We start from the raw sequence: 27,100 nt of genomic DNA on the forward strand, positions 1-27,100 counted from the left end.
GATGAGGATAGTTTAGAAAGAAACTTTATATACACCAGAAATATACTTGTTTAAAAAAAATGCTAGAAAATTGTCATTGTGTCTGGACACAATCTGGCCATTCTCATCTATAATAAATATTGATGCCTTGTACTCCTTTCTTTTGTTATGAGTTTGGATGGAGTGCCTGCATTCTTCATATCTTTTTGCAGTTCTGATCCTGAATTGCTCCAGTTAATGAAAACATGGAAATGACCAGTGTTTCAGATTGTCCAAACTAATGTTTAACAAATAATTGAGGCTTTTAAGAACATGCCTATTTAAAATGGTAAACTGTTGATGTAAGGCTTTTTTTTTTCTTTTGCGCCAAGGTAATGGCTTATTGATCAGTTGGCCATAGCTGAAAGCTGAAATGTAGTCTTCCCTGGATGAGATGTGCATGTTGTTCATTGTTTCATTTTTGTTAGAGAAAAAGGATTTCTTCTATGTTAATTAATTCTATATTAATGAGGCCATCCACTTTTATGTTGCACTAGGCCTGCTGAAATTGATCATATTTTGTCCCAAAATAGCTTTTGTATTAGGAGATTGATTAGCCTTTGAGTATTTGAAGCGCTGATTATCAGCCATTCCAGCTAACTCTAATAACATTTTTCTGCTGAGAAGCTTTTGAAAAAGCTCAGGACTTAAATTTTATTCCAGTATATCTTTTTGTTTAATGGATGAAGTTCATTCTAGAGACTAGATTTTTTGGATATTCTTAAAGGGAATTAATTGCTGCAAATCTTATTAGGAAAAGTGTTACGTATGTAGAAAGGTAACAAGGTGCATGTCATTTTATTATTCCAGAGCATTTTTATAACTGACAAAATATGACTATTTTGGCTTGTAAACAAGACTGACTTGCTGTCACGGAAGTTACAGACTTGTACAAAGACATCATTTGACAAACGTTTAGTTCTTAGGCTTTGGAGCTACTTGAGCATGCCCTCCAAGTTTGGGAGGGTGTTTTCATCTGACCTTCTAAATTACAGGAGTGTATTAGCTGACTTGTCAGGTTCTTGATCTGTGTTGAATGTAGTTTTGTAGCGTATTTTATACACGTACTGAAAATTGGCATACTAAGTGTCAAAATTGGTAAGATCTGCAAGCTTAAACTTAACAAAAGGCAGAAGCATTTAGTGGCCAAATTAATGAAAATCATCATAGGTGCTTTGAAAACTTCTGAGAGAATTCTAACAGCTTTGCTGCTGCCAAGAAGGTAGAGACTTCTCCTTTTATATTATTGAATCAATGCTGAAAGACAACGCAAGCAAATCAACATGCTTTAAATCCCCACCTGACATCAGTGAGACCCTTCCTTTAAGTGCTAGAAGATCAAACGGTTGATAGTATAGAGGGACACTGAATGCAAATTTGAATCTTTTGATGGAAAGTTCAGCATATGTAACAACAGCATAATGTTACCACCCTGCTCAAGAAAGAATATTTACATGTTTAGGGAGAGTAACAGGAAAAGAGACATGCCTACTTACTGTTCTGGAAGTCTAATCCTTTAACCTGGTCGAGAGATGTGGAATTCATTAGGAGTTGTCTTCATTCATAGGTGGTTAAAGCTTCTAGAAAGAATTCACGTTTAATATCTTGCATGGTTAAATACTGGCTTTGACAAGCATTTTATGTTAATCCTAAACTGTTTCTTTAGTGTTTTGCTTTGTCTTAACATTTGAAGCTTTTTCAGTGATGTTTGAATGACTTCCCTCCTTGTGAAACTGTCCTTAATGTTTATTAAGGATGGGATGGTCTATCTGTGGTGTGCTGTATCAGGGGTCTGCAAAGACTGTCTTGGAAACTGATGATTTACAGGACAGAAGCTGTCCAGCTGGATGGCTAGCCACCCTGTAGTAAGCCTCATTTATAACTAGCAATAACTAAATAAAAGGGGGTGGAAAGCAAACATAGTAGATGTCAGATATGGGAAGAATCTGAGTTATTCACTAATTTAAACTTCCATACTGCCTATTCATTTTCTTTAAAAAAGAAAAAAATGCCTTCAGGTATCTCTTGAATGCTGGAAACATCTAAAAAGAGGTTCATCTGCTCATGGCAAGAGATAAGGATAAGCTTTATTAATATTTGCAGGAAGTAGCTTTACAGCAACGTGAGAGTCAGTTCCTCAGAGCCTGAGAACTGTGTGCCTGCAACTAATTATTAAAGATCTGTACAAAATTCTCAAAAGAAAACAGATACACTTATGTTAGAACACATCCCTAGTAATGTTAGGCAACAGATGATTGATGTATAGAAATAAGATGTTAGTGTGAATTATCCATTTAAGATGGAAATGTAGGGCTTTAATATTAAAAACAAAGTCAGCTGCTCCTTTTCAGAGGACTGCCTTGTCATATGGCTCCAAGCTGTGAGAAGAAACAAGCTTGAAACCACATCTTTGTTTCTCATGTAAGAATCTGGGTGCTAAAACGTATTTCTGTATAAGTTTTAGGCCTTCTGACAACTATGCCTGGTTATTTAAAAAAAAAAAAAAAATCGCTTTTGATCTTCTGGAGGCCTTGACAGTTTGAATGTGAGCCCTTTCTCAGTCAGTCATAATAGAAAATGCTTGACTTAGTAATGCTTGTTTAATCCTTCCAAACTTTATGGATAAAGTGTCACAGATAAATCTTTCAAGAGATCTAAGAATCCCTCCTGAAACCCAAGTGAACTGATGGGCTTCATCTCTGAGATATCAAACTGGTTCTAGGCTCAGCTTTACCCCACCCCCAAGCCCTGAGTTTCTTGCATAGGATTGCCAGAATGGACATGATGTATACAGCTATTTAAAAATACTCACAAAAGTTGCAAAGAGTTATTTGGTGCTTCCTACTTTACATGGGCAAGCAAGGGAGTGGGCAGACCTTATCCCCCTAAAAATTGGTAGAGTCTTTGCTGAAATTGTTCTCATTCTGGAATAACTTAAAAAAAATAAAAAGAAAAAAAGAAAGAAAGAAAATTCCCAGAAGAAAATGCTGGCGTCCCTGTTACATCATCCTGCCAGTTGGGGTTTAAGTCTTGAATAAACTCATTGTTAGTTTTTAAGCAAGAAGATGGTTAGCGTTGTAAGGTTACTCTTGTCCTTTGAGAAGGTTGGATTTTTCTTTGCTTCATTCCTGTTAATGTTTTTGCATATGTACTGTTGAGGAACAAACCTGCTGGTACTCCTTTCCTAATGTCAAAGCATACCGACCGCTGCTTCGTGTGCTGTCATTCGCCTCATTTTTATTTAGGTGTGGTAGTCCATCTGTTTGTTGCACTTGGATATGCTGTAACTCTTGACCTCACTGTGGATTCACTCCTCCTTTCTTGCCTCACTTTTTATTCATGTTAAAATATGTATTTCCTATTATTAAATCTGTTATGCTTTCTTTAAATCTGTTATGCTTTCTTGACAGTTTGTACTTTGTTTCCTTATGGGATTTAGCCAAGAAAAGGTAGCAAGTGTCTTTTTCTTTCTCCTTGAAGGCTCTAAAAGTATCTGCCACAGCAGCAAATATTTGTAAACAAAATGGGAATTCATTAGTACAGCCTTGTGAAATTGTTATGAAAACATAGCTGCTGAATCACATACCACTGCTGTATGACACCAGATAGCAAAGGTTAAAAGCACCCTCCCTGGGAGAAACAAACTATTGTAAGGCTCTGTTAACATAATTTCAACTCTAAATTTTGATTTCCTTTTTTGACTTCCTATTTCTGCATATAGCATATCCAACATTGAAATTGGAACACACTATAAACTCATGTGAGACAGCTATAGGAACGTGATCCATTTCTGTGTAAGACACTTAGGACTTCTTGGCAATCTCTCTTCTGTCTCCCTCCCCATCTCCTTGGCCCCCTTCCCTCCCCCCCCCAACATGAAATGAAGAAGAAGAAAAAATCATTCTGAAGGCTTCTAAACAAGAAAGTGAAGCATTTGCATTTGTGTTTTCAGGGCTCAGAGATAACCTGATAAGCATATAGCTCTTGCAATGTAATAGACGTTTCCTGTAAAATTAAGTGGGAAGGTTAACCTTTGTATCAGCAATTCTTGTTCCTCTTAAGAATGTTCTGCCTTTTCATTATAGTGTTAGGTTAACCTGCTACAAGGGTTGAAAGGTCTGTGCCTTCTTATTATAGTATCTATTATTAAAACAAACTTAAGCCGCTCAAAGTTACAGAGCACTTGCAGCACTGTAAACTGCACAAACTTACAACCATTGCTTCACTGCATGAAATGTAGTCAGATTACTAGTGATGAAATATTGTAGTGATGAATTCCTAAGCTTATGAATGTTTTGAGACATTTTTTTAGTCTTCTCTTGGGCTGGTCCCACGAGTGTGTACAGGTTTGTCTGTATTGTTGGTTTGTAGATGCTAATGAAACCAGACTTTTGTTCTCTCCTTTTTGTTTGTACTGTTACACTCCCATATGGTGCATAGAATGCCAATAAAGAATTGGGCATAATGTAAGCAGCCTTTTCAGCTTAAGCATTCATAATAAACTTTTATAACATGCTAATAACATGCTAAATCATTACCAGTCTGATGTATTGTGCGAAAAGGTGTAAACATTTTATTAATAAAAAGCTTTGTTTATAAATGTCCTGGTTTTGTTTATAAATGGTTCCCAAATTCTCAACATCCTCGAAAACAGTCTGTGAAGTAATAGAGTTAGAGAAGAGGAATGTAAGCAATACTGAGGCAGAAATGAATCTAAGTGATAGTTCAAATAGCTGTTTTCCAAAAGTACTGACTAGTGGACATTCAGAAACTGGAGCTTTTTCCTTGTTTATACACAAAGACAAAAGACAAACTTGTACAAAAAGGGAATGGGGAAAAATAGCAAAGAGAATGCAGCTTTTGTCTAACACTTCCTTTCACTGCAGCATGATGGCTGAGAAACTGCAGGCCACACGCGGTCTTGTCAACTCGTGCAAGGCCTGACAAATCCTACCAGGGTCCAGTTATTTAATACACTGCTTTTTGCTTAGACCTCATCAAAAGTGAGGTTCTTGACTGTTTAGACCAGGTTTCTGTCAGTCAAAACTGTGAAGAGATTTTAATTTCTGTGTAGTGTTTTGGGGGGTTGTCTTGCTGGAGAGAGATCCTTTCTTATTTCCTAATACTTACAGTTAACTTTTTTTTCATTTGGTGGTTGTGTAGTGTAGAAATGCTGATTTGGCTAGAGTTATCTCACTTGCCTGAGATGGTGCTTCAAGGATGTAGGTTTTTTTTCGTCTAAACATGCGATACGAGTCAAACATTTAGTCAATAGCAGCCTTCAAAATAAAAGCATAAATAAGCAAAAATATCCCATTTCTGATACTGCTATTTCACTGGATAAGAACTCGTACCTAGTTATATTTCTGTGCCTTTCTACTAAGGAACTGGCTGCAGTTCATGTGCAGAAACAGATACTGGTATCTCTTTACCACAGACCTGGAATAGTTTACTTTAAATGTATTGTTCAGCGTCTGCTGTTTTTAAAAGTCCTTTTAGACACAAGTAAGCTGCTTTGAAGAGTTTCAGATGTATTTGTGTAAGGAGTATGAATGTGCTTACGAGGGTGCGTAGGAAGGCTAAACACAGGGAATGTGCTAGAATAGGAAAAACACACTGACGTGTTTGCATATGGAAGCTCTAAATGCAAAGCATGTGATTTGCGCAGGGTATGAGAGAACAGTGTTTCATGTGGCTCGAGTGTCATAGCTTTTAAGGTAAAAGTTTTTTTAGCAGATGGAAGTGTCCTTTAAAATTGTTCTAATACAAAACCTCAGATGCATTTTAAAGTCTCCCTGTAGCGTTCATCCCTAATATTTCTTCCTATTTATCAAAAATGCACCCTGGCAACAAGTTGTCTCTTAGGCTTGTTATTGCTGAATAGTTAATAAAGTGAGGATTGTTTTTTGTAACTGATAAGGATGGAGTATTACAGGTGGCCTTGGTGCATGCCTGTTTCAATTAATCTGATCTGCCCAATACTAAATATCACACATTATTTATTTATGAGTGTAGTTTGTAAGGTTTCCGTTAGATTTTAAATTTTCAACCTTGAATAAACACTGTTTTGCTTGATAGAAGATGTAGGAGAGCCCTCCAAATTCAAGCACATAAGTCAAAGCTGCCAGTTAATGCAAGATGGCACAATTTTGCAAACCCTTTAACATCTGGATCATTAAATGCTTAAGGGTGTACTTTGAGGAAGAAGCAGAACTTTGAAAGGACTGGGCAGCAACACTGAACAGCTGTTTACTTTGGGGACTTTTATTATGTATGATTTATATATTGTGTAAGGTTTCCTCCGTCTTGTTCCTCATCGTTAGTTTCCAATTAACTTGCAGCTATGCATAAAGCTTGTCTTTTTCTGCCAATTAGAATGTTTATGGACTCCGAATGCCTAGCTCAATGAGAGAATCTGTTTATAAAAATAAAACAATCTACGAGATTACATGAAAGAAGATAATCTTTCCAGAGTATCAGCCAAAGAAAACTGTACTCCAAAGCATAACAGCAAACTGAATTATCTTGTGATTTGAAATCTAATTAAATGTTATGGCATAATCTGTAGTTTATAGTATAAATGAAACCCCCCTCCAAGTAGCAGAAATAATAAGCCAAGAACATCCTAGGCTCCAAATCTGATTAACCAAGGAAAGTAGAATAGCAGGGACTTGAAAAAAACTAGCTGAAAAAAAAACCCCATGTGTAGCCAGGAGACTCTACAACTAACATGAGTTGTTCTTGGTTGCTTGTGTCGGAGCGTTTTCTTTAGCTGGTACCAGGATTGCTATGTAAACATCCAGGTACATAGTGAGTTTGGCCTCACTACTCAGGTCTGTGTTCCAGATCAGCGCATGGAAGCAGCCGTATCCAGAGTGCGATCAAAACCAATGGCCTGTCGTGTGCTGATGGCTCTCAGAAAGAGGTGAAAGGAGCATCAGAGAGATGCAGGCAGGAGCTCGGGTGTCTTTAGCTGATGTCCCCAAAGGGAGGGCTTGTGGCTGATGGTGTGGGCCGAGACCTGACTCGAGCGCTCTGCTCGCAGCTTTGCCCTGTGCGCACTGGCTCAGCGCAGGCAAGTTGCACAGAGCCGGTGCCATCGGCAGGGCTGCGACGCAGAGGACGTTGTCGTACCCAACCAAAGGTGCCCTGCTGTCCAGGACGCTCGAAGGGGACCTGAATAACGTTGCTCTGTTTTCTGCCAGCTAGTCCCCGACAGGAGCGTGGAGCGTTGCTCAGGGCATGGGCAGTGAGTATGACACGGCAGGTGCCTGGATTTGCGGCTGCCGAGCTCAGAGACGGATAATTTCCTCTGGCCAGGGAAGGGTCCCCCTGGGCTGGCAGTTCTCAGCTTCCTGGAGGTAAGTCCCTGAGCCTAGTTTTTGTGCTTGTGAAATGAGCGGTTTAGTGGCTGGAGCACTAACCTGGCACGCTTCAAAACCGTAGCTGCATCCTCCAAACGCTGCGTGCCCCTTCAGGCTGGGGGCTTGGGTCCGTGCCGAGCGGGAGCGGGGCTCTGCGGCTGGGCTCTGCCCCTTGGCCGGACGCTCCCTGCCACGGGCCTGTGTGCTGTTCTGCCAAGGGCATGTGTCAACCAGGCATGGAGACTGAGGAACAAAAAACATGGATCGATCTCTGGAGCAATCTCTGGAAAATAATCCCTTTTCCACATCTTTCTTTTGCAAACTGAAAGAGCTTGGGGTGGTTGTTTCACCTCTTTGTTGTTACTACTTCCCTTTTCTTTCATTTTTCCCCCAGCAGTTTTTTCTTTTTCCTGCATCATTATGTGACCATCTTTTTCCCAATATACAGAAGGAATTTAAGGAAGAAAAGTAGCAAGTTATTTGAGCATATTGATGTGCACCACTAAAGCTCACACCAATTAGTCCTGATGCATTGGCTAACAGTTATCAGGTTTCATTTGCATTATGCAAAACCAAGAGTTATACAAAATACACATGTATTTTTTTCATGCAGAATGAAAGATATCTCAGGGAAAAAAAAAACAAAAGACAAAACAGCATTTGAGGTGGTTAAGCAGACTAGTTGAAAAATCAGGGACAAGAGCAGCTGAAGTGTTGAGATGTGGTATAAATACTACAGATGAGCTTTCGCAGGCTTCCTTAGAGCACTGAATGTCATCCCGTTTAGTGGTGTTAGCATTTACATCAGTCACCTGCCATTGCTGTTATTGCCACAAATGAGAACTTGTGTGTTATGAATTCCAGATCTTTTTAGCCCCATACACATTTTTTGCAATTGTATGTATGAATTAAAACAACATGATATAAAGAACCTGTGTGTGGGTGAGTTACACAGTGCATCATGTGTCAGTGGCGTGATAAAATGGATGTTCTGAATGTTATGTTTTTATTCACCTTTTATCTTTTTGCTAATTGACCTTGTTCAGACTTACTCAGCACACCTGTATGCTTTAAGAGTCGCTATAGTCAATCTATGTCCATATGCTTGCTTTTTTTTTGGTAAATGCAGTTATTTCCTCCCCAAGTCTTGCATGTCCAAAGCCCAAAAGAGGCAACCCAGCTGCCTATTTAAACTTTTTAGTATATAAATCATGTTTTTAAGAGCATTACCCTGGGCATGTTTCCGCTAGTGACACGGACACCCTGAACTGCTGCTTCATTAAGCGTTGTACCCCCCTGCCTTTCACGTATCACCAAAACGCCTCCTAAAGCTCCTCCAGAACGTCTGAAGCGAGGGGATACCGTAGGTGTAGCACTGCTGGAGCGACAGCGGCCTAAGGACGTGGGTAAAGCGGCACTTGTATCCTGTCAGACCAACCTGCAATTCTGAAAAAAGGCTCTAAGTCTTGACGGGCCGCGGCGCAGCGAGCGCGCTTCCCCTCCCCGCGCTTTCGGCAGCGCCCAGCGGGGCCGAGGCGGCAGCCGGGCCTGTCCCCGACCCGCGCCGCGGCGCCCGACGTCAGGCGCAGCCTCGCTCTGGCGCCGCCGTGCTGCATCATCCCGCCCGCCGCCCGCCCCGCTCCCCCCCCGCCCCGCCCCGGCCGCCCGCGTCGCTGCCGCGCGTCGCGTGCGCGCTGCGAGCTGCCGCCGCGCCCGCTCCGCTCCGCTCCCCGCAGCGCCGCTGCCCTCGCCGCCCCGGGGCCGCTCGGCGGGGGGTGACTACACCGGCCGGGCGCGCCCCCCGCCTTCCTCCCTCCCTCCCTCCCTCCTTTCCTTTCTGGCTTCCTTCCCCTCCTGCCCGGCCCTTCCTCTCTCCGCCTGGTGCCGCCACCGCCGAGGAGCAGGAGGAGGAACATGGCGAAAGCGGAGCAGGTCCTCAGCCTCGAACCGCAGCACGAGCTCAAATTCAAAGGTACGAGGCGGCCGCCGCCTCCCCGCCGCGGGGCCGGCCGAAGCCGGGCGCCGTCGCTCTTGGCCGCGCTCAGCGGCAGCCATTTTCCGGGGGCCGGGGCCGGGCGCCCGCCGCTAAGATGTCCTTCACCGCCGCCGCCCCTCGCCCTGCCGGGCCTCGCCCGCCGGCCTCGGGCGGGGCCGCGGGGGGGGAAAGCGGGAGCGGGCCGCGGGGGCCCCTGCAGCGCGCCGGGCCTGCCCCGCCCGCCCCCACCCGCGCCGCGGGCGGCCGCAGGGCCCGGGGCGGCCGCGAGTGTCTGAGGGGGAACTGCGCGCGGGGCGGGGGGGCGATCCCGGCCGTGCTGCCGCCGCGGCCCCCGCCCGCCCTGACCTTCCCGGGCCGCGGCCGCCCTGGCGCTGGCGCTGCGCGGCGGCCCCGCGGGGAGCCCCGGCGCCTCGGAGGAGCCGCTCGAGGAAAACAGCGATGTTTTGCGGCTCCCGGAGGCGGCACCGAGCGCTGCCGGGGCGGCGCAGGGCCGCGCCGCGGGGAGCCGCGGCCGCTGGACAGGTGCTGGCAGCGCTGCCTGCGGCTCCCCGGCCGCTCCGCCTAGTACCCCTGGTGCAGCCCGGCCCGGCCTCGAGTGAACGGTCACTGAAGGGGGTTGAGGTCCCCCGAGCGTCTGAGTGCCAGTCCTGTAACTTGACAGACAGCGCTGCTGTAACACAATATTGCGGGATTACAAATAAGCATTCGGCAAGTTTATTTATGCTGCCGGAGTCAGAGGTGCTTTATAGCTTCATGCAAATATCTGGCAAATATTCTTTTTAAAAATAGCGATTTATTTACCTGCATCTGGTAAAATAATACTTTAAAAAAAAAACCCAAAAAACCTTTAATGCACGTTTTTAAATGGAGGGGGATTCCTTATCTGCTGTTATTAGTAAATATATCAGAAATAATATAATAAAGAGGGTTTATTCAAGAGAACAAAAAAGCACGGCAATAAACATTGGGAGGAATGAATGCAGCCCTTTTTGTTGCAAGCTGGAGTATTTGCATGTTGTTATGGCAGCAGTGTCAAACATACTTCAGAATGAAGCAATTGTTTTAATATTCCTAATGCTAAATATGATTAGATGAAAATCAGCTCTTACTCTGAATAAAAATACTGTTGCTTTCAACAAGCAAACAAACCCGAATTCTTGTGGGCAGAAAGTGGGGTCTTGGTTGGCGCTGAGTTGCCAACGAGATGCAACTGTGTTTTGTAGTTTGGTGTTTTTTTGTTTGGATTTTGTTGGTGTTGGTTTTTACTTAGTCACATGTAGGTATGCTGTGGTCTAAAACAACTAAACTGCGTTCTTTGTTGAAATAAAGATAACTAGCCAGACTGCTTGGCCTTGAGGTTCTGGGCTAAATAATCAGTAACCGTTAAAAGTTAAATCAACTAACTGTATGATTTTCTTTTGTCGAGTCTTTAGCCAGTAACATATATTTCTTGCAATGTAGAAAGTTTCTTGACTAACTGCAACTATTAAATGGCTTAATTTAAAAGTGTATTTAAATATTAATGTTCCAGCAAGACTTAATGCTGTGCCTTCCTATGCTTCAGCAATAAATTCTCTTACAGTTTTTCCTAACAAACAGTACTGGCCACTATCCTGTGTTGAGGAAAGGCCAATTTGAACTAATGAGGTAAAACTGAAGTTCATTAAGTAAATCCTGCTGTAAGCAATTCTTCTCCTGCTGGTTTTGTGATGACATATTGCCTGGTAATGTGGCAGTAACGGCTTTCTCACCTTTGTAAATAGGTGCATTTATTTCCAAAGCATCACTTTGTAGAGCGCTAGTAGATGGAAACGGAAAGATGTCAGTAGTGCCTGTTAAGCGTCTTATGGTTGTGCTTCCTCGCCGGTGTTTGCCAGAAGAGCTGACGCTTGTTTTAGGGAAGCAATGTCAACAAGATAGGATTGAAAACCAGGTTTCGCAAACACTGGAAATATATGACGATCCTACGTCAAAAGGCAGACAGATGTGTAGAAAAAGTAGACGTACTTAGCTCTAATGTTGTTATTCTGCCTTGTATAATTTGTAAATGTAGTATTTAGGGAGAGATATGACGTTGAAGAAAAGATCAAGCAGGGATTAAGGTACCAAAATGAGGATTTCTTCTACAACGTATCCCCATGTGGGGTGGCGGCCGTCTCCCTCTTAGTCCGTGCTTTCCCTTATAAAGGGTTTCGAGATCCTTATTAAGATACTTTTGCACCCTCAAGGCTTGCAGCAAATCTTTAAAATTTATTTGGGACTCTGTTTCAAAATGCTGTGTTTGCGACTTAGGCTTGAAAAAAAAAATGGAGCTTTTCATGCTAGAATTTTTTTCATATGAGCATTACCAGGGGTTGCCTTTCCTCCCTTCCTCCATCTCCTACGCCCGTCTCCTACACACGCACTCTGAAATAGCATCAGGAGCGTGTGCTGCGCTGAAGCACTGACTGCTGTGAACAGCAGAAGGCAGGACGTTCTGCTGCCCTGCCCATAACGTGGCCACGGGTGCCCGTTCCTTTATCGAGGTCTTTGATGCCGTGTGAACCAGGAGCTTTACTTCCTTGGCACTGAGTTCCTGCTTTTGTTGGTCCCTGCAGTCTCACAGCCTAGGTGGGAGAGGGGTGAGCTACGAGTTTAATGGTCAGATTTTATTGCCAATGAACGATGAAAAAGACGGTTGCTCTTATACCTGACAACGCTTGCACTCTCTATTGGTTTTTTATAAATCTAGGAGATGGCATCCAACAATGCGCCAAGAATTCGTTAGGTTACAAAGTCAAGCCCTTGAAAATTAGGAAGTACTAGATTTAAAGCTATGGGCGCATGTGTAATTTGGCCCCTGGTGTTAAGCGTGTTTTGGTACGGTTGTTAATTACCACACCATGCTTCCTCTCCTGCGGGGCACCTGCCTCCTTCCCATCACAGGGTGGCTGCCCAGGGAGGCCAAGCTGATCCAGCACAGGTTAACGTGCCCGTCTTGAGCAGAGATCACTTGCTTAATGCCAGGAAGTGGAATTATTAGGGGCTAACACTTCTGGAGCTTGCCTGGGTTCTTAGCTGTTTGAGCTGCTGTTGTGTTCTTTGCAGATGCAGTGTTTCGGGGGATGGTTTCTAATGGGGGTGTCCACGTCGCTGGTGGTACTGCATGGAAGTGGCACAGGCTGAGGGAGGTTTCGGCCGCGTTTTTAGAGGTTTGCTACAGGTTAGCGTGGACTTATGACTCAGCACTCTGTTGCCGTGCTCCCCAAGTGGCCGAGAGCAGTACTGTCACACGCAGGCTTAGCTCCTTGCAAAACCGAGCAAGTTGCTGCCAATTAGAAATGCTGTTTCCAGTGTGTGATTTTTCAACCTGTGTGTATGTGTAATATGTGTAACTTTGCTTTGTAAAAAGGGCAAAATAATAAGCCAGGAAGCCAATACTTTCCTTTCTTAACGGTATTACTGGAGAGTTGGCTTGAGGCCCGGCAATATTATTTCCAAGCTATCACCTGTCACTGGCTCAAATGTTCCTCCCGGGTACATCAGAGCTGCAGCCCAAAGGTGTGGCCTCAGCTCTGAGGCTGTTGGACTGAGAACATCTGTACTGCAACACTGTAAATAAAGCATGTAGCCGGTCCCACGCAGGTTTGTGTGACCTGCGTTACCCCGGTTAGATGGCTGCGGGTCCCAAGTAAGGTGGTTGAAGCTCCTCAGGTAAGACTCTGTGAGCTACAGTCAGATCTGTGCATTGCAGTATAGCAACGCAAAACCTCCTGTATCTGATGCGAATGTTTGTTCTTTACCAGATGTTTGGTTAAGGCTTTCTAATCCAGCAGTTCAGTTATCTTTGGTATTAGAATTTGCCTCTACTGAATCTGCTGTTGTCAAGTCTCAGAAGAGAGGTTAAGGACTTAATAGGACATTGAAACTACCTCTCCTTCCTTGTCATGGTCTATATATAATGCTTGAAGCATCCTAGCACTGAAGTTATTCAGAGGGATTTGACTTTCTGTGCTCAGTCTGTTCTGTGGATAAGTGGAGATTTCTAGCCATTGCCACTAGAACAGGCAGTGTTTAAGAATGTAAAATTTACACTGAAAATTTTCTGAAAAATTGCCTGATAGGTATAATTAATATGTGTTTTTCTTATTTTTAAAGCTGAAAATGTATGCACTACTTTCTTTAAATTCCTAGAGTCCTTTTGGTATTTGCAGCATAGTGGCAGTCAGTACTAGGATTTCTTTACAGTTTGAGGGCTACTGTGTCACTGGCCGTGCTCAGTTTTGCTGGAAAATGTACCAGTCTATGCTTTCCTTTAATTGTCTACCCTGATTCCTAATAAAGCCATTGGTCGATCAAATATGAGTAAACCTTCACATCTCTCTACGTATTTGAAATCAAGTTATGCACTTAAAAAGCAAGAGAAGATAGTATTTAAATAACAGGCAGGCTTCCTAAATTTATACAAATCTAAATATGTGGCCCAAATATCGAACACAATTAATGATTTGCTGGTGACACTTAAATATTTGAAGTTCATGTTATACTAGCTATTCTTGCAACTCAGGTAAAATCAATAGCTTGTTCTAGCTATTAAGTGTCCATTATAGTTGTACAGACTTGCTGCATCTCACTGAATTACTCTAATTTCAAGTGCATCATTAGTGTTACCTCTATAGTTACCTCATCACCTTCTGTAGACTCCAGCTTAACTTAAAAGCAGCAGTGTTGAGAGGAAAAGGACTGAAGATGGAGGCAACATGGTGATGCATTGGTGCACTGTTAATGTCGCATGACACTGGGGTTTTTGTGGGTGAGTGGGGTTTTTTTTGTTTTGGTTTGGTTTTTTTTTTTGGAAGGTGGGAGTCAGTCAAAGGAAAGCTGAAGATTATGCACGTGTTGAGTTTCCTTAATCTGTTGGTGTTCTGTATGCCATAGATACTAACAGTTTCCTTGGGCGAGGGAGGGGGCGTTGCAGGGGTGTGGGTAGCACAAATGTGAAACTTTGAATAGGAGGCATCTTTGGTTAGAGAGTCACACAGCCATTACTTGAGATGTGTGAAGCAGTCAAGGAGATTTATCCACTTTTTCTGTTAAGTCTAATAAATGTATTTAGGTCTCCTGAGACCATTTCCAAAATCTCACAGCCCATTCGATGGCTTCAGCGAATGTCGTTTATGGGTTAAGGGCTGTTGGAGCATTTTGTACTGCAAAGGCTCTAAGAACTGCAGTCGAAGTAATGAGCATTAATGGGATCAAAGTATTACTATTTCGAGGAAGGTCCTAATGGAGTGAGAAGATCAGCATGAACTGCTATCATTTGAAGGCAGTGTGTAGTTGCTTTTCTTAGTTTTGTGGGATTTTGTGTTTTTAATATGGTCGACCATTTGCCTTTACTGTATGGGGCACATACATTCAGAATTTGCAGTTCCTTAGGATTCTGGAGTTTGTGTGCCAATTTTCAGCCAAGTGAATTTTTAATAGAAAAATCTTAACCACTCTTTTAAAAGAGGTGTTTAAAGTGGAAACACTTGCTCAGTTTGAGCTATGGAACCATTATGATGATGTGCAAAAAACAGTTTTCTGTGATTAGTATTTAAAGCCCATCAGGGGAGCAGAATGCCTGTCTGATTCGGGTGATGGGATTTGTCCTCTGCTCATCTCTCCAGAAAATATATCTGGGAACAGACTGTATTGAAAATGTATCTGGAAACATAAGGTGCAAGGTGGCTGCCTTAAGCTCAAGGAATGTGGCCGTCATGTCAAAATAATGCCACAGGCAAAGCGTCATAGCAGGTGCGGGTTCACACAGATGCTTAGCAATAAATTGTCTCTGTACAGCTTGTTACCCTGCATGCCCTGTGCGATGTCGTATCACCTGTGATACGGAGTACAGATTTGCATAGCAAGAGTTTCTCGTAGTTTCTTCTCACTGGAGATCAAATTGTTGCCTTTTTTTCCCCTTCCTTCTCGCTCCACAGATTTTATAAATTAAAATCTTATGAACAGTGGCCATGCAATGCTTTATTTCATTTTAAATAGCTTGGCTCCATTTGAACATCGGGTTGAATTTTGCTTAATTGTGCCATATTCAGAATTGGGGCCTGGCTTGTGGTAGGAATTGCAGTGCAAAGCTTTGAATGGATTGTCAGATCTGTTTTGAAACTCAGCTGGAAACATTGCATCATAGTGAATGATCCAACTGTATGACCTTAGGCTAGCTTACGTCTATGAACCCCTTTTTAAAAAGGTTTTATCCATTTTTTTAATCCATTTTTAAAAGAAGTTTGATTTGTTGTATGCATCCAGCTCTGACAGGTATTGCACCAAATGAGTTTTGTGTAAAATGAACAAATTCTACATATGTTGCAGTGTAATTTTTGTGGAAAGCTAGGTGACCTGAGGCTTTGTCTCTGTCTTGCTTTTAGAGTGCCCCTCAACACAGCTTTTGCCTAGCCGGGGACAATGCAGGAGTCAAATGACCCTTGCTAATTCTGCCCGCATCTTCGTCACACTCATTTTTCACTATCTTGTTACCATATTGGTCTTGTGTTTGCTCCCTGCTGGCAACAATTAATAGTTATCGAAAGCAGCTCATAGTTGGTACAATAACAGCCTTTTTACTTTTTGTGTCAGTGCAGTTGGTTGGCTTTGAAAGCTTTATTGATGATGTTTGTAACAGTTTTGTTTGTGGTAACAGCTGTCATTTCAGACCGAAATTTCGTCTTCGTTTTTGTGGGGAGTATGATCTTTCCCATTGTCATGGTGCCGCTGGAAGCCATTTTTTTTCTCCGAGTAAATCCTCGTTGATTTAAGTGTGAATCTGCTTAGATTAAGAACTCTTTCCCAATTCGACCTCTCTTTCCCTCTGTGAATGAGGAAGTCCAACGCTGTAATGACAGGTCCCACAATAAGAAGCACTGAGGCCTCCGTTCATTGTCTTGCCCATGCGATAACCAGGGCAGAGAAGCAGCCCGTTGTGTGCAAGTACACCAGGATTTACATGCAGTTTATCTAAAGTAAGGGCCAGAGTCATGCCAAATCTGCCAGAGGGCTTTTGACCTAATATTTATTTAATATATGAATCCTTTCATACCATTGCTTTGTAGACTGAGATGGAAACAGTTTGTCCGCAGGAGGCATATAGGATATTTCCTAATACACCTGGACTACCGTTGAATTTGAAGACTTGGCCTGCTGGGCAGCGCTGTCGTAGAGGGCAGCTTGTGCCATCAGTCCAGAACAGCTGTCACGGTTTTTCTGCCATTGAAAATGTGTGCAAAGCAAATCACCATTTCCGTGTTTAATTCAGTGTAGGATTAAAATGCACGTGGATAGGAGTGACTGACTGTTTACACCAGCAAGACAGGCCAGACTCGGTTGACTGAGTCTGTCCTCCTGCGTTATAACTGCTCGGAAAATTGCCTACCTCAACTGTAATTCTTCTGGCCTCAAAAAAATTTTTATAAATTGGGTCTTGCTGCTGCCTGCAGTAATTTATCCCACATTATTATAAATACTTTATGAAAATAATCTCTTTACTAAATTCCTTTAGTGTCTAGTTCTCTCAGCTGCAAACGAAGTGCTTCCTACCATCGTGCTATGGATTAAAGATTTCATCGTTCTAAATTTAATCCTGTTTTCTTGGTTGGTTTCCACAACGAGGGGTGGAAAAAACAGAGAAGGGGGAGGTTTGCCTGGTGATCCGGTTACTTGCAACAAAATTTATAAAACTGTGTAGGTGTGGGACCCACTATGGAGCCAAACTTATGTTTTTGCATACATTTTTAAAGACCGACTTCAAGTTAATTGTGCTTGTAGAAGGCTTGTCAAATGACTATATCATTCTTCAAAAGAAGTGCAGCTTTTTTCATTTTACCCATGACTGCTCTCCAGTATGTGCTTTCATGGTTGGACTCTCACCTTTACCTCCTTCATATTTGCAGCTGTTGCTTGTCATGATGTGTTGCTTATCGATGTATTTTGCATCTTTCTTTAAATGTTTGCTTATGTAATTTCCTCTATTTTGCAGTCCTTCCTCTTACAGCGTTCCTGCAAAGGATCTGTTCATTTTTGCCAGACAGCAATAAGCTTTTTTGTTGTTACTGTTTTTTATTATATAGCTGTTGTTACATTGTGCCTACTGGTGTTTACGGTTCTGATTACCAGAGTACTGGGTTTCAGTCACTCCAAGCACTGTAATTGTGTTTTGTCACCCACACAGTGAAGCAGATGACATTTATGGGAGTTAGGTTTGGAGGATGCGACATCGCATTTGTGCCTTGTTTTATGCCAAACAGCATAAGCTGTCAGGTATTTTTCCCTTTTATTTTAGGTTCTCTCATTGCTTCCTACTAAGTTTCTAATTCGGGGATTGTTTGGGGGTTTTTTTCTTCTTCGATCCTGAAAGCACAGTTAATGGGCTGGTTTTCAAACTCTTCCACAGAAATGTATCTTGCTAAATTCAGGATTCCTCTTTATTTGTAAATGTAATTCATATCTTAATTTCTATTTAGTCTTTTTGCTTGTTTTTTTTTAACTGCTAGAAAAGCAGCTACTTGCATTGTGCATGCCAAAAACTATAATTTTGCTTGTTTCTTCTGGTATTTGCAATTTGTGCATAATTTTGCACTTAAAATATTTGCACAGCCACTGTTTAAGTTACATGTCAAATTTGTCTATTTGAAGAGTATATGTGAGCATAAAATTGAAGCAGTTGAGCTGCACCTTCCCTACCATTTTAATATGCATCCGAAATGAAGATTAGTGATTAAGCCGGGGAAAATTACTTTGCAAGAAGTGTAAGGAAAAGTGTCATTCAGGAAGTGGGTGGGGGGGAAATGAAATCATGATGCCTCTTCCAGGGAGATGCTCTAGAAAGCTTTTTGTTGTTGTGTTGTGTTGTTTTGTTTTAAGCATCTTTAACTAGTACTATGAGCAGCTTTGCCAGGGAATGTTGCACATCAGGTGGCTGTGCTGCTCTTGGCTGCTGGATCGCCACGTCTTGCTAGCGGCTGTGCTTTGTTTCGGTATCCTTTCAGCACCCGCCAGCCTGCGTGAGTGAGGCTTCTGGCTATGTAGAATAAGCGGGTGTCACTGTTGCATCTCTTTCACTAACCATGGCATCGTAATAACTATTCCACTATCAAAAAAGAGTATGCCACTCTTTTCTTTTTCATACCTGGAGAGAGGTGGTATAGATCATATTTGTGGATGGAATGAGCAATGCAATGTGATCTGTTTGGGACTCAGATCTAAAAGGACATGAAAGCACTGTTGAGATAGAGGTATACCACTCAAAGGTAGCTGGTTCTGCTATCAGTCCCTTGTTTATTCAATTGTATGCAGAAATAAATCTGTTTGAAGTTTAGGATGCAAAGAAAATACTTCATGTGTGCTTTTGTTGCTTACAATATCTGTAAATAATCTTTGGATGTAATAAAATTCAGAAGAAATCAGCACAAACAAATTACTCTTGTACAAAAGTTATTTGAAGGACATGTTCTTCCATTTCTCTTGACAAGCTTATGTGTGGCCTCACAATTCTTAAAACTGTGAAGTCAAACAGCTAATGATCCTCTGAGGATATAGAAGGTGACAAACATTATATACTAATTGATATCCTGAAAATAGTCTTCAGTCTCATATTTGTATTTGTGTCCTTTTTTTCCCCCATTAAGCATAACACATGCTCTGGCAAAAATAGGTTGTGTCAAAATAGGCCAGAGAAGGACACTGCTTAATCTATCCAAATGGGATGATTTACAGACTGTCAACCCTGCTCCAAGTTTGGCATCTGGAACATGTTATATTGTTGTTTTTCTCTGTGTTCTTCTTTTCCCTTGGATTATTTTATCAATTATATAATTTTTTAAAAATATTCCTCTGCATAAACTAATGCATGGGGAGCGATTTGGATGGCATTTTAATTTTTGTAACAATTTTTTCATCAAGGTTGCTACTGCTTGGCATACCAAAAGCGAAAATGCCCTTTTCCCTCCCTTCCACTTTGTTTCAAGGGCTCTTTTGAGTGAGGATACTCATGGTTAGAGTCAAGAAGTTGATCCCACAAGGGCAGAGTTTTATGGGTGCTTCCATTTAAAATCTGGGCTGAGATTGAAAGGGTTATGAATGGTTTACAGAAGGATTAAGAACTGCCTAAATTTTTCTTCCAAATTTGGGATTGTTGGATCCTCTCAGTAAGTTACTTGTGAAATAAGATGTTTATGCAACACAGGCACTTCTTGTTTTTCATTCTTCAACTTCTTTGATTTCAAAAGTTGCTGATGCTCACTTAATTATAAATGTCTCCAGAGTCAGATGATGATGATGATTAAAACTTGGCATACAGTGCTTTTTAAAACATTAATCTTCACAAGATTCTCTGTAATTAGATAAGTATTCTCCTGACTTCACAGAGAGAGAAACTGTAAGGGTCCAAACCTGCTTCTGTTTTGGAGTCGCTATCAACTCTTAAGGCTTTTAATAGCAGAAGATCAAGCCCTTAAGTGATTTGTCTAAAGACAAGTAAGATGATGGGAGAATTTGATTGGATCTTAGGTGTCCTTGACTCGCAGGCACCTGGCTGCCAGCTCAAAATGTCTTGCTTGACATTTCAGCTTTTTTCAATTCAGTGTTTATTTTTAAAGGTCATCAACTTATATATGACTTGAAAGGGAGTGTAAAGTAAGTCAGGTTCCACAGCTGTTACTGAGCCCCCTTGACAGTCTTTGGTTTTACCACCAGTGTTTTTATTTTGACTGTCTCTCTGTTGACAATACAGACCCAGATAGATAAAGTGAGAGAAAATTGTGGAAACAGAGTAGTAAGGTGACTTCAGGTGCGGTCAGAGGCATAGTGAAGAAACTGAGAAGCCATCGAGGTGTGGTGGTAAGAAGAGCTGTAAGCAGACAGGCTGAAACATTCAGATGGAGAATGTGCCTGAGCTTTTGGGTGCATTCATTTCGTTGGGGGTGCTAACGCTAACTTGGGCTCTGCAGTAAGGCTGTACGCACTAGAGCAGGGTGAGACCCACCCCAGCATGAGTGGTGACAGAGCGGTGGGGAGGCACTTCCATGCCCCGTAGCCAGGAGGCAGCATGGGGTATGTGATGGGAAAGGGAGCCTGAAGCGTCGTGTTCACCTCCCGCACTTCCACCTTCAGATGCACGCACAGGGTAAACCCAGCTCTTCGAGTCGATGGATGAATTGTTGGTCCATGTGGACTTTCAGTAGTCAGGGCACGTCTCATCAATGAGTAGGATTGGGGCTCTTGAGAATGGCTGCAAAACAATTTAAGTTTCCCCTCTCCTAATCTCCACCTATTGAAGGCTCCTTGGTTACTTTTCTGTAGCTGATTAATATATGTCAGGTGATTAATGACTTTCATCTGACACATGGACAGGATTAGACAATGGTGAAATACATCTTCCGCCTCCTATTCTTGCATTTTGCTGCTTTCTACAAAGGAACAAGAGGGGTTGCCTCAGCAGAAGCGCTGGTTGTATTTCTGCCTTTACCAATTACCTTGCCTTTGGATATATGTCTGTGTTACTGAAGTAGAGTGGCAAAAATTGTTATCTGGGGAAAGGTGATGAAAGTGCATCTAAAACATTCTGGGAATAACATGGGCAACTTGCTGAGAATTTATTCTTAGCCTTGTTAATCAAAATGATTGCCAGTTTAACATCTGCTCGGCGAATAGACTGTATCAAGTGCTACTGCAGCACGTTTTCTCTGAGAGGTACCAGTTCAGTAAATTGTGTAGGGGATGCCCAGCTTTAAACAGATGAGAATTTACCTTAGGCTTAAACATAGAAAGTTAGGCATGTGCCTTAATTACTTTGAGCAAACCTGTCAGCACTGCAAGAAGTGTGACTGCAGTGTGTACGCCTAGACATGCCAGCTTTAACCTACTAAATGCGAGACCTTGTTGCCTTAGTTTGGCAGAAGTCTGCAGTGCAGGAAGATGCAGTTTTCCTGATGCTGGTCTCCGAGTGCTGCTTAATCTGCCTGGAAGCTGATTCTGCTTTTCCTCTTTCCCACTGCTACCCCCTCTCACCCTTTCTTGTTAGTGGGTTAATTTTCAACCTGGGCTGCTCCCTGACCTTGCCCTCTGTGCAGCCCGGCGAACACTGTGCAATAGCACAGGCAAATGATGGGGATGAGAGCGAGACAGACTGCTGTAAGGCTAATGTGGCCATGGGACGGTGCCCAACTAACACAAGCAGTCAATACTGAAGATACGGTAGTAATATGTGCACGTGCAAGTCTGCAGAGGACTGTACCTCTTTGGTTTGAAAGTTTCTGCCAAAGCCTTTGCCACCAAGTCTTTGCTTCGGTCGCACTTGCACTAACTTTCCTTTTACATGCCAAGCTAGGCTACAGCAGTCATATCTGCATTGAAAGAACGTGTGTGCGAGGGTTGTTTAATTTGTGGTGCTAATGCAAGGATCTTTGGTTAAGATGAGAATAGTTTTATTAAGATTCTGTGGAAATGACGGAGCTGCGTAACACGATTACTGTAAGAAGTGAGTGATATGAAACTTAGAGCAAGTACCGTGATGAACAAAAAGCTATTATCAAAAGCCTGGATTTGCTGTTACAAGCATGTGCCGTGTGTGTGTGTGTGTGTGTGTGTGTGTGTGTTTTTTCTTTTTTAAATGAGGCTTATTTAAAATTTAAATAGAGTTGACATCATGTTCTTTTGACCTAGTTCTCAGGCTTTTGTATTATTACTAAAATGATCTGTGATATTGTAATGCACTACACTGCAGAATGGCACTCTTAGGAAAGATTGATACAGCACTGCTGTTTGAATAGGAAATGGAGCGTGGCAAATTCTGAGATAATACTGTGATCTTCAAATGTGAAGGGTTGTTTGCATAGCCCCTGGGTGGAAAGCCACAGCTGTAGTTTGAAACTAACCCTGGTGAAAAGTGATTCTCTGCAAATCAGTTGTATGTCTTGCTGTTTGCTGTTGCATGAGCATGGGACATCTGATTTTTTTTTTATTTATTTTCTTTAAATAGTACCTGCTAGTTTGCATATTAAGAGATGCCCACAGTTTGTGTGAACACAAATTGACTTTATTCTGACTGGCAGGAAAAAGTCATCAGGCCCTTGTGGAACATTGCAAACTTTCACCACCAAATTCAATTTGCTGCATTCTTCCTTATGGACTGCTTGCTCCCATGGCAACCCCATGTCAGATGATGCACGTCCAGCCCCTGAGTTTCCCATAACTTTGTCCTTGGGATGACACCAGTGGCATTTTTCTCATGATCTTTAAAAACAGGGGAGAAAAATAGTTTCTTGGGTTTTTTTAAAGTGTGAAATGTCATTTAGAAAGCACCCTGCCCTTAGACCTAGTGGGTTTGTGTTTGCAGAAATACAAGCTTCACTTTTCCAGGAATATTGTAAACAATCACAAATACATTCTTTTGTTTTGAACTTTATGAAATAAGGGCCACATTTTAAGAGTGCAGCTTCTGTTTAGTCTGTCTTCATTGCAGAGTAAGCTAGTTGGTTTTAACCCAAGTGCCATCCAGATGCACCAAGCTGACTGATTGCAGTTATGCTTTGCAGCCCATTTTGAGAGGTATAGGTATTATCCAAATGTTGCATATACTTGTCCATCCACTTGCAGTGAGGACAAAGACTAAGTTATTTCCCTGTCGATAATAGGAAGGCACTGGGGAGCAATGTAGAGCATTTTATCTTACTGTAGCGCTGGGTGTGATTATAGAAGTCCCGATGCCTTGTCTTCAAAAGTGAAGCTTCGGGGTGGGTGTCGCGTGTCTCTCATGACGGTTTATGACCATACCCTACGTGTGCAAATCCAGATGTTAGAAAGCAAAGGTGTATCTCCAGTGTGGAATTAGACTGTGTTTATCCTGGAGTCCATTACCACTGCCCACCTGGAAAATCCGTAACCCAGGTTTGACCCTAGGGATTCAGCAATGGGCTATCAAGGTTTCGTTTCAGCCTGAGTTGGCAGCCCATGGGCCTCACTCTTAAGTCAGGCTGACCAAGCATGGCTGATATTTCATTGCCATGCCCTAATTACCCCCAAGCAGTACTGTGTTGCCTATTTATTCTTTTCTTACGCACTTGAAACCACCACCTTTAATCCTGCCTGTCTGCTCCCTTCTGCTGTGCTCACACTATTTGCATAGCAATGTCAAAAGGAATAAGCCTGTGCACAAGCTTGCTGAAAGCAGATGTCAGCCTTCCAGTGCAGTTGTGCTCTGTGATCTGTAGAACCTGTAATTGGGGGAAAAAGTATCAAAAAAAAAAAAAAAGGTTTAGTAGACAGAGAAGAAGCAGAAAAGTCAGTTAGGCACACAAGAAATCACTTTGGTCTGCTGAAAGGCTTTGCTGCCAAATATTTCAGTATGGTCTATGTTAGCAGTAAGTAACTCCATTTGGAAATTATTTTACACAAAGAATTATTCTCGTATTACTATTACAAACAGCAGCTCTACGCAGGGGGGAACGCGCTCCGCATGCATTCGTGGATCAGCCAAGTAACAACAGGGTATTTCCCACAGGAAATCTGTCCCAGCACGCAGAGTAGTAAAGCGCTGTTGAGGATGCAGCTGCGTATGTAGGGCTCTGCGCACCCGACCCTCCCTCTGCGCCAGGATGGCTCAGGCTGTAATTTGGTAGTAAAGGCACATCTTTAATGTTCAGACATCAAGTGATTTCTTCTGAAATATTAAGACTTCTGCCGGTTAGAGCTATCTTGAAGATCTGCTGCTGTCTTTACATACATAAATGTTTGCTGGATTTTTCTGATAGCTTCACTTGCTTAACTTAACAACTCACAGCCTTCTCCTGCCCAGTTATTTTCCATTGGACTTAAGGACTCTCTCTGTGTGCAAAACACAGAGAAAACCTGACAGCTGTGCTTCACGCGCTTTCACGTCTTGGCATTTCACCAGGCATGGGTTTGGTGAAATCTTCCTCATTGGATCAGAAAATCTAATTGCTTCCATTTTTTGCTGCCAGATTGCACTGGAAATGAAGATCTGACTTCTTCAGAGTGTGGGTAGAAGTGGTGCTATCTTGTTTAATTTTTTTGTTTTAAATAATTAGTGTTATTTGGATCAAGGAAAAAGGCTGCAGGACTATAATACTTTTACAGTGATATTAAATGGCATCTTAAGAAACAAATTTGTACGATATATTTGTGGAAAATTAAACAAACTTAAATTTTTTCAGGCCAACCGTGCTGCAGTCCCAAATCAACGCTGTTTTCTCAAGGGAGAAAAATAAGAACAGTGGAATGTCGCTTTTTTAAAAATAAAAATGACCACTTATCCTTTTTAAATTTTAGGACTGTCATTTCTGTGAGAAAAATTTTGTTAGTCATCTTATCCATTTTGTTTTTATTCCTGAGGATAGAAGAAGATATTTTATTCAGACATCAAATTGTTCTTTTTGTGCAAAAAACGATTGATAAAATTGTGGTTATGCTTCTTCAATTTTAGTGCTCTGCAAACTGAGCAGAGTGCAGTTACTTGCTACCTGTATCTGATTTATCAGTGTCTTTTAGTAAGCCAGTAACTAGCCTTTCGTCTAACCTTGGGGATCATGGCCGTTACAAGTAGGTAGGGGGTCTGCCAGAAGTTTGTTTATTTGCCTGCATTCGTTATTGCAGAACTTGATAGTGGTTTGGTTCTGGCTTTGCTATTACAGCGGTCAGGGCCAGTGCTATCAGCAGCTGAGAATTTTCCTCTTTCCGCGCAGTTGTTTCCCGTCTTGGTGACATAGGCTAGTTTATGAAGATTTCTTCTGATACTTCATTTCTAGTAGCCAGGTGAATTATTGGGGAAGAAGTAAGGGAAGGGCCTGGCAGGAGAAAGGGGTGCGTGCAGACGCCGGTCGGGCTGGTTATGGCTGTGGCATTTCGGATAGCCAGTGGCATCCTGCTCTCACAGAGGCCCAGCCTACATATGCAGATGACTATCGTAGCTGCTTTGTTAAAATTTCCTCCCTAGCTTATGTACTATACTGGCCTTTCTAGTCATTAATAGTCTCCCCTACATATTGTCTATAGTATAGATATTATCTCTCTAAGCCTGGGTTTGCTCTGATTTGATAGTTACAGTGGGATAACTGTGATAAAAGAGAGAGTTTGGCATCATGTGACTACTATGTTGTTGTGTTGGCACCATGTATAAATGATTCCTCCCTTTTTGTTTTGCTTTTAATGATCAGCTTCAACTGTTACGCCGTCAGTGTTTATGCGTGCTACATGTCGAAATGCTCAGAGGCCTCACTACATCCTTAGCTTCTTGTGCACAATTATCTGCAAGTGCCAGAGATGGGAATTGAACACCTAATTACTTTATAAGATTTGTGAGCAGAGATTTAGAGCCTGCTTAGCTTCTGCTTGGAGAGTGTTTTCTTTGTGATTTAAAGTCTACTTCTGCTGTCTTCCGCAGGGCCTTTCACAGATGTAGTCACCACAAACCTGAAGCTCGGCAATCCAACAGACAGAAATGTGTGCTTCAAAGTTAAGACCACAGCACCACGCAGATACTGTGTAAGGCCTAACAGTGGAATTATCGATGCAGGAACATCAATTAATGTTTCTGGTAAGTCATTCAAGCAGGTTTTTGGTAGTCAAAAATAGCTTCGTCAAATCAATGATTTCTTGGAATACTTTGCAATTGAAAGTGTTTTGCTGAATGCTTGTAAAGGCAAGAGGATGTGATGTTGTGGAGAAACAACCATTTTATACATCTTTAGTTCCCTTATGCCTGGTCCAGTAGCAATGGATTTGTTTTTACATCTTGTTTTAGGGTGGGATGGGGGGAAGGGAGAAATAAGTAAACGACTTACAGTTCTGTAACAGCTTTAGCCAGTCTGTGCAAGTCAGCACTGCTGCAGCCCTGCCCTCCCTGTGAGATTATTTTTTTAGGGCTTCTCCCCCCCTCCCAACTTAATTTACTGAACTAGCTCACCACGTGGTCAGACAAGTGCTTGGACAGACACATGAAGGAAGAGTAAAACTGGGTGGACTGCAACCACACCAGTTTAGATTGGTGTAGGCAGTCACTAAACTGCACCAGGTATAAACAATAATGAAAACTTTTACTTTCATGTTTTCATTTTACTTACATGCTTGTTTTATGTTGCATGAAGATGCAATATGCTTTGGTTTTAGAAATGTCAGGTGACTAAATCTTTGCTGTTCCATAGGAAAGGTTAATGGTTTTCTTTTTCTCTAATGAGTCAGTAGCTCTTGACTTGCCTAAGTTTGGTAATGGAAAAGCAAAGGAGTGGCTTCCTTTGTAGGCATGAAGTGAGTATTTCCCATAAACATGGAAAGGTGCATCATTCCTGACATGTACATCACTGTAATAGCCCTACTGAAGATGTTCTGTTTTAAAATTATATATGAATTGTAGAGTTGTAATGCAAATAACTAGTGGGCTCAATTAATGCTGAGAATTTCTGCTGTAACTTCCTCTTTCCTTGTGGGATTTCTGGAAATACTTTTTCCTCTCCTATTTGTTGTTTTTTGCTAAAGAATAGTGTATTTTGTTACTGAAGTTTCAAACTAGATTTATGAGACTTCTCTGATCCATGTTTTTGGTAGTCTAAATAATTCTAGTAGAAAGGTGTAATAGAGGCAGACTGCATAAATAAAGCCTAACGCTTCACTTAGGAAAATGCTTTCTATAAACATGCCAATTTTTAATAAATTTTGATATTGGCGTAATAACAGTAGA

At 42.0% G+C, this 27,100-nt stretch overlaps 1 protein-coding gene and 1 long non-coding RNA gene across 3 annotated transcripts in view; one reads left to right on the top strand and one right to left on the bottom strand.

Moving 5' to 3' along the window:
- Window positions 1–1,357: 1,357 nt before the first annotated feature.
- Window positions 1,358–8,977, bottom strand: LOC112993237 (uncharacterized). The gene is made up of 3 exons (XR_010391938.1): window positions 8,821–8,977; window positions 7,443–7,625; window positions 1,358–1,598 (listed from the first exon to the last, which is right to left on the bottom strand). It is a non-coding gene; the product is annotated as an uncharacterized LOC112993237 (long non-coding RNA).
- Window positions 8,978–9,033: 56 nt separating this feature from the next.
- Window positions 9,034–27,100, top strand: part of VAPB (VAMP associated protein B and C) — a 33,293-nt gene continuing 15,226 nt past the window's right edge. The window contains exons 1-2 of one of the 2 annotated variants that reach the window (XM_064521575.1): window positions 9,034–9,354; window positions 25,808–25,960. In XM_064521575.1, the coding sequence (XP_064377645.1) occupies window positions 9,297–9,354; window positions 25,808–25,960 (211 nt within the window). In that variant the 5' untranslated portion in view covers window positions 9,034–9,296. The remainder of the gene's footprint in view (window positions 9,355–25,807; window positions 25,961–27,100) is intronic. The other variant, XM_064521574.1, reaches the window with a different exon arrangement.

This window comes from Dromaius novaehollandiae, chromosome 16 (assembly GCF_036370855.1).
Source record: "Dromaius novaehollandiae isolate bDroNov1 chromosome 16, bDroNov1.hap1, whole genome shotgun sequence".
NCBI classification, from domain to species: domain Eukaryota; kingdom Metazoa; phylum Chordata; class Aves; order Casuariiformes; family Dromaiidae; genus Dromaius; species Dromaius novaehollandiae.